This window comes from Hyposmocoma kahamanoa, unplaced genomic scaffold (genome assembly GCF_003589595.1).
Source record: "Hyposmocoma kahamanoa isolate Upper Pololo Valley unplaced genomic scaffold, ASM358959v1 93, whole genome shotgun sequence".
Taxonomy (NCBI): Eukaryota; Metazoa; Arthropoda; class Insecta; order Lepidoptera; family Cosmopterigidae; genus Hyposmocoma; species Hyposmocoma kahamanoa.
This window is the reverse complement of record NW_020654810.1, coordinates 14,308,194-14,320,671: the sequence shown is the minus strand read 5'-3', so window position 1 is coordinate 14,320,671 and position 12,478 is coordinate 14,308,194. Positions and strand designations below refer to the sequence as shown.

Genomic DNA, 12,478 nt, shown 5'->3' with positions numbered 1-12,478 from the left:
TTTTCGCAGTATCCATCTTTCTTGTCTAAATTGAATAACAAAAACAATTGAAAGTCGATATTCAAATGTTTCAAATTAAAAAAAAAAACACAGAAACCATTTGAAAAAAGTTTCATTCGAAAACCTCAAACCATGAAGATTCTATGAAAATTCAAAGTACCTATTGCAATAAAACGGCAATTTCATACTTTAACCCCTAATACTAACCTAATGATCAACAGCTTGTGAGTGCTAAAGCAAGGCATGTAGGTCGTGTCTCAGTACAAAATTTGCCCAAAAGCAAAGCCTGATTTTCAGCCACCACCTACCACCGAGGGTAGCGCGTTGCGGTGCATCAAAAGCAGAAACATTGTGAAGTGAATGTAGTGTCCATATGTGTTAGTGTCGACGTAAGTATTATGTAGATTATAAAATATTTTTCAACACATTTGCTCCTAACGGGCTTCTTATTGTATCGCTTTTAGGCTCATAAACCTAGCTATTGAACACGCGTTTGTAATTATATTACAAAACGTGTGTGTAATAAGTATAGGCTTAACCGGATTAAGATGTATCTCACAACAAGGCCTATGTATTAAAACTATGCATTCTTAAATTATCCGGGTTATGTCTTTGAAATTAACTTGGTCTATTAAAAAAACAGCTCTAACCTACATATTATAAGATTCAAATTACAATGACAGTAATCCCAAACAAACAGGGTCACAGTTTTTTTTTATTTCTGTTTAATACGGTTGTGTAGTCTTACCTTACAAATAATATTTTTATTAATAAATTTATATTTCTTATTTGATGTGATAAATATAGAAAAACATACACAATATACACCTATAAAACTTTAATTGAATAAAATTACTTATTTTGGATAATATTTTACACGAATTTGAGTGAAATAAGGACATATTTATATTATTTCGCATTGGCTGTTTAGGAATTTCACCTAAGTCTCATTATTGCCGAAGCACCTGCGCGCGCATATCCGCGCCGCGACGCCAGGCGCAAAAAAAATAACTCTGCGCGCCAATTTCCATTGATACGTTCGAAACATTTATATACGCTGTGTGTTAGATAATTACCCAGGTGTTTAAAATGTCCTGCTCAAGCACGGAAGAAAACATTTTGATGGATTTAACACCGCCCGAAATCCTCACAGAGGCACAAAACGCAAGTGACAGTTTATTACCTTCGAAATCCAGAGAAAAATACATGGCTGCATATGAAACTTTTATACAATGGAAAACCAACAAAAAAGCGTCTTCGTTTTCAGAAAATGTTTTTCTTGCCTATTTTAATGAACTGGCGAATAGGTTTAAGCCCAGCTCGCTCTGGTGCATTTATTCTATGTTAAAGACCACAGTAAAGAACAAGAATAACATAGACATAAAAAACTATTCAAATCTGACGGCATTTTTAAAGAGACGCTCTGATGGGTATGTTGCAATCGAAGGTACTTTCGCCAACTGACGTCGAAAAGTTTTTAAAAGAAGCCCCCGATTATCAGTATTTAGCAACAAAGGTCAGTTGATCGTATTAAACCTTAATTTTTTTATGTTTTCATTTTTCTTGTATTATATTTGCGAAAATACCTATATTTTTAATTTCTTTACAGGTTGCAATGATATTTGGTGTCACTGGCGCGTGTAGACGCCAAGAACTAAGCGAAGTAACGGCAAAAGACGTAGAAACTCATGGCCAAATGCTTTTGATTAAAATTAACAACACTAAAAATAAGGTACCGAGATCGTTTGCCATTCACGGTCCATTTTACGACATAGTAAAAAAGTACGAAGCGCTTAGGACAGATAAGGCAAAATCCGATCGGTTTTTTCAAAACTACCAGAAGGGTAGATGCGTGGCTCAGCCAATAGGCATTAATAAATTTGGTGCAATGCCTAAAGAAATTGCCAAGTTTTTAAATCTACCCGACCCGGATTTATACACTGGGCATAGTTTCCGAAGAACATCAGCTACATTGCTAGCTGACTCGGGAGCTGATTTGCTTACTTTAAAGCGTCATGGTGGCTGGCGATCTAGCACAGTTGCTGAGTCTTATGTTGAAGATTCAGTTCGAAATAAGTCCAACATATGTACTCAAATAACCCACGCTATAAATCTGGAGCCCCAGGTTAAGAAGATGTGTCCTGAACCGCAGCCATCCACCTCCCGTGATACAAGTTATTTGTTACCTAGGTTGTCTATTTCTGAGTCTTTAAATGAACCACCACCACTTTCATCCATATTTGTACACAATGAACCCGTATCACCGACTTTTACGCAAGAAGACAATAATGAAATAGTAACAAATAATATCACACAGACGGTTCAAATGCCTAACAAAACTGGACGTTACCATTTTGAAAATTGTACATTTAACAATTGTTTTAATAATTAAATTTAAATAACTACATTTTTGATAAAATCAAGATACAATGACTTTGATAGGCTTTGGAGACTCTTAATTAATTGCTATTGATAGATATAGTATAGAATAGAATAATATTATTTACATTAACGTGAGCTTAATATAGTATTCAGTGTATCTATATAATTAATGCCAAATAAAGCTATTTTTCATTTCCATTTTACTCAAGTTTGTTTCATTTTCCTCGCAAATGTGTTGAAAAACGTCGTATGAAACACGTGTGCTTTGATCATTACACTCTCGGCTTTCTTATCGCGCTCGCCTGCGGCTCGCGCGAGTAATAACGCCTCGTGTGTAATGACCAACTTAGCACACTTGTATCATAATGTACTATAAAAAATTGTAACCGTATAAAAAAATAAAAAAATGTAAAATTAAAATTGTAATACAAACTCATAATTAACATTATAATTAAAATAAAATGATAATAATCAGTGCTTAATAGCGATGAAAGTCATTGTAACATATAAAGGATAATAAAAATGAATAAGTAAACAATACGTAAGTATTTATTCAAGTACGTACCCCATAACACTACGGTAGGTGGTGTTTCTCATCCGAGCGGCGATAGCACGGCCGTCACGAGGTCCTTCGCCGATGCTGAGCGATTCTGCAAGCGCACGCGCATACACCCACACCGCGTCGTGTAGCCACGCTGCTTCGACCGGGATCTGTTTCAATGTACAATGTAATTTACCTCAAGAAAACTAGCAAACATAATTTATTTTCTACACAGGTTATGTTCATTTAACAAATAATATTCAATAAACGGAATTTGTAAATTCTGTTATGTTTATATGTATGTAAATAAACTAATAAATAAAATAAAATAAATAAACTGTATATTGCTAATTAAAAATTACAATGACTACGTACTACGTATAGAACAGTATGTATATTTATAAAATAAATTAATATACAACACTTGGCCTCATGGTTTCCGTAGAAACTTCTTACAGGCCACTTTAAAATAGAAAATTAGATGCAAAGTTGGTATAAATGAAGAATATTTATTAATGAATAATCCATACGATACGAAAACGCCACAACAACTTAGCCACAAGAGATTTTTTTAGTTCAAAGGTTCACCAAAATTTTGACAAATATTCTTTTTGGGGATAATGTTAAGGATTGTGGATAATAAATACGATCATAAATGATCGCTTCATAAACAACCGATTGAGACGATAAAACTAGTCCACCAAAATCTCAGGTTACATTACTCATATTAGGGTTAACGATATCAGTTAGTACATAAATCTGTCTCATCGGTGCTTAGCAGTCCATTTAGCGGGATTTATGATATCATGTAGATATTTTGCTGAAGACATTATTTTTTGTTAGGTTAGGACGTTTACATTGATATATTTGTAGATGATTCGATAGACCGACGAAAGCAAATAAAATAAAAGCTATTTATATTCCAACCTGGATATTTTTAAGGTCACGGTGAAAAGTATTATAAATGCGAGCGTGTATCATAGTTATCGTATACGTCTTATTTTTAACCGACTTCAAAAAAACGGTCTGCATGTTTTTCTTTTTTTTACCCGGCTAATTTGTGAACTGATTTTGATGACTCTTTTTTTGTTGGAAAGAGCGTACCGCAATAGACGTCCCATTTAAATTTTAAGAAAATATTCCCCCTCTAAAGGTGGCAAACCAGGGTATGAAACCGATTTCACGCACTTTCCAGTAACCGGTTTCAATAAAACTTGATAAATAGATGTAATTCCACGAACTTTTGAGGTCGGTTTTTATTTATAAAAAAGTTACAATTATGTTGAATAATATTATTCAATAAAAATGTACGAGTGTAGTTAGTATTCGTACTTTCGAATTTTTAGGTTTTCTTCATTGTTACATATTTGAAAATTAAACATTTTCCCGAATCTACCTAATTAGCGTATAATTGTTTTATAACAAATCTACATTTCAGGCTGTTTATAAGTACCAGCTGACCGACATTCATAGTAGCATGATTAATAATTATAACTGTTTTATTTAAAAAACCAACCTCAAAAGTTTGCTTTTTCGCTGTGTTCGTTACCGCGGCCTCCTCAACGATAACTGAAACGCATATGGTAGTCCTCGTCAATACGAATCATATGAGCCCAAACACAAGGTAACTGCTGTTGACGAATTCTTCTCATCTGTCTACCACAATTTACTCCTATAGGAATTACATTTACGTGACAAGTTTTATCGAAGTCCGTTAATAAAAAGTGGGTGAAATTCTTTAAACCCGTAGAGGTAGAATATTTTCTTCAAATTTGAATGAGATTGAGACCTGAGGTACCCCTTTTTCAACAAAAAAGAATCATCGAAATCCGTTTACAAATATTAGAGTAATCACATAACACACACAAAAAAATACAGTCAAATTGAGAACCTCCTAAGTCGGTTAAAAATTAGTATTAAAAAGACATTTATTTGTTTATTTTTTAGGGATAACAAACAGTTGTACTGGGTATATTTACATTAAGAGTCTATACTACCTCAAATGGCTTTGATTGATTCAGCATAACAGTGAAAGAGTTGTAGCAATCACTTTGGAAAAACTATATATAGTAAAATTTAGGATTATACAGTATGAAAACACGATTCTTAAAAATGTTCACGATAGAAAACGAACACAAACTTACCATGAAATTTTACAAGAAAATCGCTGTATTTAATAGGTACTTTACATAAACCAATGATTTTTTTTTATATCAACTGTACAACAACAACTGATCTAAATAGAACGCGTAATAGAATACGATATACATTTTAGAAATCATTTTAATTTCCTTTGTAAAAAAAATAATTCTGAAATAAAGCCACTGCCCTGCCCCTCTACGTAAGCAAAACGACTTATTAGTAGGGAAACATTTAAATTTGAGCTGAGGTAGTATCGACTCTTAATTAATTCTGACAAAGGACACGAACAATCAACAACATTATCAACAAATAACTATTAAAACATCGTTGGTTGTGTAAAGTAACACGGTTGTTATTTATGAGTTTGACGAAAAAAAATAGAACTTTATACACATACGTGGCGTTAACGTATGTCGTCGTTTCTGTTTAAATGCACGAAAATATTTTCACAAATAGTTTCATAATCCACTATGCATTCTCGAGGAAGGCAAAGTGCATAGTTAATTGAAATTTCTATGTTTAGCTGCGGAGGCGGAGGACAGACGGCGACGGGACGTGTGTGGCGACGATGTGTGGCTAAGTTTCATTACAGATGCAATTAATTTGTCGCTGCTGAAGCGATCGAAATTACTACATTTAGTGTAGCTGTATAAATATGTACTTGTGACAGCCTTATTTATTGAATTACCCTGTACACATACTAACAGTACCGTATAGTTATTTGAGAATGGGATTAAATGCCTAACATTGTAAAGATACGGACATTGAAAGACAGGTAGTGGGATGTAGCGTGGCAATTTAGTAATTTGCAATTTACTGACTAAATTTATTATATACATATTAATTTGCATAGTGGATTACAAAAATACGTTGGCAGAATTCAACGGAAAATGAAAGTGAAAGAAAAGATGATGTTTTACTTTGTAATTACAAAAATTGCACATATAATATATGATTTATTACACAAGTGTCTAAGGCTCTAAGTAACTTAAGGGTAAAGAAACTAACCACTAGTTACTCTTCTAAAGTTTGCTTTGCTAGGAATAATAGCCGACCATAGGTACTTACACAGTATTAGCTACGAGACGACTAGGCTACACTGTGTTGGCATTGCCACGAAATTGGAGGACGAAGGAGTTGCTAAGAAGTTTGCACTAGCAAGTGCACTTTCAATGTTCTATATACATTAGGTATCTTGTCATATTCGTTGCATTTTGGCGATAAGAGAGATAATAAGATTGGCACAATCGTTTACGACAATGTTTATTTCTTATTCTGTTGGTACGTATTTATCAAATCCCGAAAATGACTATTAGATATATGTAAATCAGATTTCAATGTATAATATTGTAGATACGATATTTTGCTTCGTGAAGACATTATTTTATTTTTATTAATAAGTAATATAGCATTCAAAGAATTTTAAAAAGTTGTTTGCCTTACCTGGATCCAAATGTGAAAAAAAATGTATAATGTCGATCAAAAGAGTGAATTGTAAGGATGTATTCGTTTTAAGTAACATAGTATCTTAAATTAAAGGAGAACCATGAAATTTTAGACTTAAGTTTAGGGAAATGAATTTGTAATGCGTTTTACTGTCGATATTCGTGCTTTAAGATTAGATAGCCATATTGAGATATCCAGAGTTCTTTTTCTGGATATACGTGAAAGATGTAATATTGATCGATAGAAGAAGCAATTTGACAATGTGGACGAGTTAAAAATGGAAATGTGGCGAATTATTTAACCGACGTCAAAATAAGGGGGAGGTTCTCAATTCAACTGCATGTTTTTTTGAATGTATGTTACGCGATAACTGCTTTTTCTTTTAACTTCGATTTGTGACCCGATTTTGATGATTCTTTTTTGTTAGAAACAGGGTACCTCAGTAGTGGTCCCATTTAAATTTGAAGAATATATTCCACCTCTAAGGGTGGCAAACTAGGGAATGAATCCGGTTTCGCGCATTTTCCGGTAATCGATTTCAATAAAACTTGGCATAATTGAACGGTGTCCCTTTAATTTGAGATACTATGTTAATTCATCATCATCATCATCATCATCATCATCATCATGGTTATGGAGTAAGGAATCACAGGGGGCAAACGCTAGTCAACTTCCTCGAGCACGAGGGGCTCTTCTTGATGAATTCGTTCTTCAAGAAGAAGCCTCAAAGGAAATGGACTTGGCGAAGCCCCGACGCTGTGACTAAAAATGAGATCGATTTCATCCTGACGGACAAGAGACACATATTCAGAGATGTCTCAGTGATCAACAGGTTTAGCACCGGATCTGATCACCGACTTGTACGAGGCTCTCTGAATATCGATGTCAAACTTGAAAGAAGCCGCTTGATGAAGTCCACGCTCCGTCCTAATCCACTCCAGATCATGGCGGGCTCCGAGAAGTTCCATGAACTTCTCGAAGCGAGATTCGTCGAGCTGAAACCCACCGAGGACGTTGACGAGGCCCTACAAAGCGTGGTTGGGACGCTGAGAAGCGAGGGCATCAAATTCTGTCAATTGCAGCGTACGGGAAAGAAGTCTAAACTCTCGGATGAGACTCTGCGACTTATGACGAAAAGACGCGATGACATCCAGGCCACTTCGTCAGAGAGGTCATACCTAAACAAGCAGATTGCGAAGATGGTACGGCGTGACCTTCGGAGTTCCAATACACGCCTCATTGAGGAGGCGATAGAGCGAAACCGAGGGTCCAAAGTATTCACTCAGCAGCTTGGAAGGAGCCACCTGACGAAGCTTACAACGCACGATGGCCTAACCGTTACGTCAAAGCCGCAGATACTCGCCGAGATAGAGGACTTCTATGGCCGTTTGTACGCTGTAAATGCTCCTCGGGTCCAGCGTGACAATCACGATTTGAGAGCCACCTTGACGCGCCACTATACCGACGACCTGCCAGAAATCAGTCAAGACGAGATCGTGTTGGCTCTAAAACAGCTTAAAAATGGAAAAGCCCCCGGTGAAGACGGAGTTACTTCGGAGCTTTTGAAGTCTGGAGGAGTTCCTGTTATCCAGGAACTTCAGAAGCTCTTTAACTTGGTCATTCACTGCGGGAGAACTCCACGGGCGTGGAACAGGAGTATTGTAGTTCTCTTCTTTAAAAAGGGAGATAAAACTCTACTGAAAAACTACCGACCCATCTCACTCCTGAGTCACGTCTACAAGCTGTTTTCTAGAGTCATCACGAATCGCCTCGCAAGAAGACTCGACGAGTTTCAGCCACCGGAACAGGCCGGGTTTCGGGGAGGATATGGCACCATAGACCACATACACACAGTGAGGCAGATTATACAGAAGTCCGAAGAGTATAATCGGCCCCTGTGTTTAGCTTTCGTGGACTATGAGAAGGCCTTTGACTCTGTCGAAACCTGGGCTGTCCTGGAATCCTTACAGCGGTGCCAAGTAGACTATCGTTATATACAAGTGTTGAGATGTCTTTACGATGCTGCTACCATGAGTGTCCAAGTACAGGACCAGCAGTCTGAACCTATCCAATTACGCAGAGGGGTGAGACAGGGGGATGTCATATCCCCGAAACTGTTCACCGCTGCATTGGAGGATATGTTTAAGACGCTGGACTGGAAAAGGATGGGCATTAACATAAACGGCGAGTACATCTCACACTTGCGATTTGCAGATGACATAGTCCTAATGGCAGAATCGCTGGAGGAACTGGATCAGATGCTGAACAGCCTAGCATCCGCCTCGCGGCGGATTGGTCTCGGCATGAACTTTGATAAAACCAAAGTCATGATCAATGACCACATTGATCCGAGACCCATCTGCGTCGATGGCCACCTTCTTGAAGTTGTTTCCGAATACACTTACCTCGGGCAGATTCTGCAGTTAGGTAGAAATAACTTCGAGAAGGAGGCCAGGAGGAGGATTCAGCTTGGCTGGGCAGCGTTTGGGAAGCTACGTCGAGTCTTTTCGTCACCCATCCCGCAGAGCTTGAAAACAAAGGTTTTCAACCAGTGCGTCCTACCAGTTCTAACGTACGGAGCTGAGTCGTGGACACTCACGATACGGCTAGTCCACCAGTTTAAAGTCGCTCAGCGAGCTATGGAACGAGCTATGCTCGGAGTTTCTCTGAAAGATAAACTCCGTAATGAGGTTATCAGACAGAGAACCAAAGTGACCGACATAGCTCTTCGGATAAGCAAGCTGAAGTGGCAGTGGGCTGGACATATCTGCCGAAGAACCGACAACCGCTGGGGTAAACGAGTTCTTGAGTGGAGACCACGACTTGGCAAACGTAGTGTGGGACGCCCTCCAGCCAGATGGAGTGACGATCTGCGGAAGATTGCTGGCAGGAAATGGATGCGTCAAGCCGAGAACAGGGCGAAATGGCGTGCATTAGGGGAGGCCTATGTCCAGCAGTGGACTGCAATAGGCTGATGATGATCATCATCAACCTATTTATATCTATACGTCACACTGTTGCTTTAAAAAAATCTTTATAATTGACCCTTTTGATCGGCATCAATATTATTACAGGTTTTCTGGTTTCATTCATTCATTTGTTCATTTCATTTGTTCGGTTTTATTCCTAGATGAGGCAAGCAAATTTTTAAAAGTTTTTTAATGCATATTATTTACTTTTAAAAATAAAATAATGTTTCCATGAAGCAAATATCCCACTTACAACATTTAAAGTACTTTCCCTTCGTGTCGCATAGCCGCATGACACCTGTATAAAATTTATTCTAATCATTGCTCATTAATATACAAGAATACAAGATATTTATTCGCTGAAAAATGTAGTTTACAATGGTGTTATAGTTTATGTATGTATTTATGTAGGTGTTATAGTGATATGTACTTTCTTACTTACCACTTTCAAGCCTCCCAAAATCTCCAAAGGATTGATGAAGTTAAATGGAGGCATCTGAAGTCGCCTGTTCACTTCCTTCGAGAAAGCTGGATATGATGGTGACGGAGAAGGAGTCACTGCCAAGTAAGATCTGAAGACCCTCATGGCCTGGGCTGGTGGGTCATTTGCTACTAGACCAACAAGATACTGTGTTGCCTGGTCAGCTTTATACGTTTCTACGTCTACACCGATTGCTGCGTATTCGCCTAGACAGAAAAAATACCAAGTAAAAGTATCATACATACGTAAAACAATACGGAAATATAATGATCGCTTGAGCTACTTTCATATGGTTTCTTTGGAAAAACGTAGGTGGATGAGTGATTTAAGCACACTGCATAAAATTACCAATGGAGTGTCTGACGGTGGCTTACTAGAGATTTTGCTGTTCAGAATTCCGAGTCGGTCTGTGCGTAATCAACGATTATTCACTACACCCCTTACAAAAAATAATGTATCAGAAAATAACCCTGTGTATAAGATGTGTGGGTATTACAACGAAATATGTTCTGATTGTGATATTTTTAACTGCGATGTCCCTACTTTTAAGAGGTCACTTCTTGCATTGTTGTAAGGTGAATAATGTGTTCTTTTTTTTTATTGTATAATAATAATAAATATAGCGTCCGTTCCAGTACTTTTGAAAGTTGAGCATAGTTATAATTGGGCCCAGATATGCCTACTGTAATAATTCTTAAGCGTTTTTTTTAATATTGTTTGTATCTGATGTCTGTTACTGTGCCATAAATAAAAAATAAAAATAAAAATAAAAATAAAATAAAATAAAATAAAATATGTGTTTTGATCACAAATTAAAAGAAATACTTCGTCTGTTCAAGAATGAAGATTGAAGTAGTATAAAGTTATATTTATTTTATTTAAACTTTATATGGCACTGCTAACGATAGAAGACAGTAGGTAGGTATTAATATATGTTTATTGAAATATTTTGTACATACATAACTTCAGCGTCATCCCTAAGTATTTTTTATGCGAATATACATATATATCCACGATGTACATACAAAAGTATTCAAGTACAGTAGAGAGCTTATGTAAATCAATATGGTAATAGGCACTATAACTTCATGATTAAAACAAAAAGTCGGATCATATTTGTGAGGTATAATATTTCCCTCATATATCGTAATTATTATTATTGTTGATTTATTCACTCGTTGATGTCTTTACGAGAGAAATGCGAATATTAAACATGGCCCATATCATGTAAGAGAGATATCCGTTTCCGCTTCATTTATTTTGCAAATTCTACCATTTTGGCTATACAGTACAAGACATGGCGTTGTTTATGTATTAGGGTATAAGTAACACAGTCGGAAGCTGCGAATTAACAAGTGAATGCGAGGCTTGTGTTGACCCATCGTGTTTACTCATGATCGATCTGTTTCCTTCAGCCTTCTTTACAGCATACTTTTCGCTTAGTTTAGTTGTAAAGTGCCATTTAGTAGCTTACTTTAATTGTGTGTTATTACTATTCCTACAAAGGACAGTAAATTATATTTTGGTAAAAAACGGTTGCATAACGCACTTCATAAATATAAAAGACAGCAAGAGGCAATAGACAAGACTTAAAGATAAAAGTATTAAAGACATATAAAACGGATGGTGCAGTGGTGCACAAATTCGTTTAATCGCTTACTTTAACTGTGTGTTGATGTTACGTGAACAATTTGCAATTTTTATTCTAAAACTATGCATTTGTTCTTACAATAGCTCAGTTTAATTGTATTATTTCGTAATTGGTTGAGACACTAAAATTCTTATGTTCACATTTTTTATCAAACCTCGCGCGCAAATGTGATTCATATTATGCCCGGTATTTAGTTCAAACAATGTACTACAGTCACATTGTAAAATGGGTATCTCATTAAATTCAAACAATTGAATAATACAGCTATTGTCATAGAAAGACTCATTTGCGAAGATGAAGAGATTTGGACGAGCGCCACTGTGGGTCATTGGTTTGCTTAATGGTGTATTTAGTCGATAAAAGATTACCATTCCTGTAAAAAAACTACTTGTACCTAAATATATATTAGAGAAGTAAGAAGGACGTGTTGTTCGGCAAATAACATTTGAAGACAACTCAGACTTTTTAAATTATCATTCCCGAGAGTTAGGTACAATGCAAGCTACGTTTGGTACGTGTAGTTATTTATAATAATAATAATATAGCGCACACACTCAACATAGCGCCGCTCTAGGGAGACCTTGTGTTGCGGGTGCCACAACCACAAATTACACCCAAACTTACGAGAGAAATAAATGTAGACCATACAAATATTTCTTTCGGCCCGAGAATCGAACCTGGGACCTCTGCCTGCCAGTCGGTAACCATTCGCCCACGGAAGCATTTATAGAAAATAAAAGGCATTTAATTAATGTCATAAATTCTAAACACAAATTTATGCTGGCTTCTGAAAAATTCATGCACATAAATCGCTGTGTTTGAATTTTTGTGCTTCAAAAACTCGTACTTTTGGTTATAATTAATGG

The 12,478-nt window shown here is 36.5% G+C and overlaps 1 protein-coding gene across 3 annotated transcripts in view; it reads right to left on the bottom strand.

The window, feature by feature from the left end:
* LOC113237542 (guanylate cyclase 32E) overlaps positions 1-12,478 on the bottom strand; it is a 62,389-nt gene that overhangs the window by 29,001 nt on the left and 20,910 nt on the right. For all 3 annotated transcript variants that reach the window (XM_026474085.1, XM_026474083.1, XM_026474084.1), the window contains exons 8-9: positions 9,923-10,167; positions 2,948-3,093 (exon numbers count right to left, since the gene is read on the bottom strand). In XM_026474085.1, coding sequence (XP_026329870.1) covers positions 2,948-3,093; positions 9,923-10,167 — 391 coding nt within the window. The remainder of the gene's footprint in view (positions 1-2,947; positions 3,094-9,922; positions 10,168-12,478) is intronic.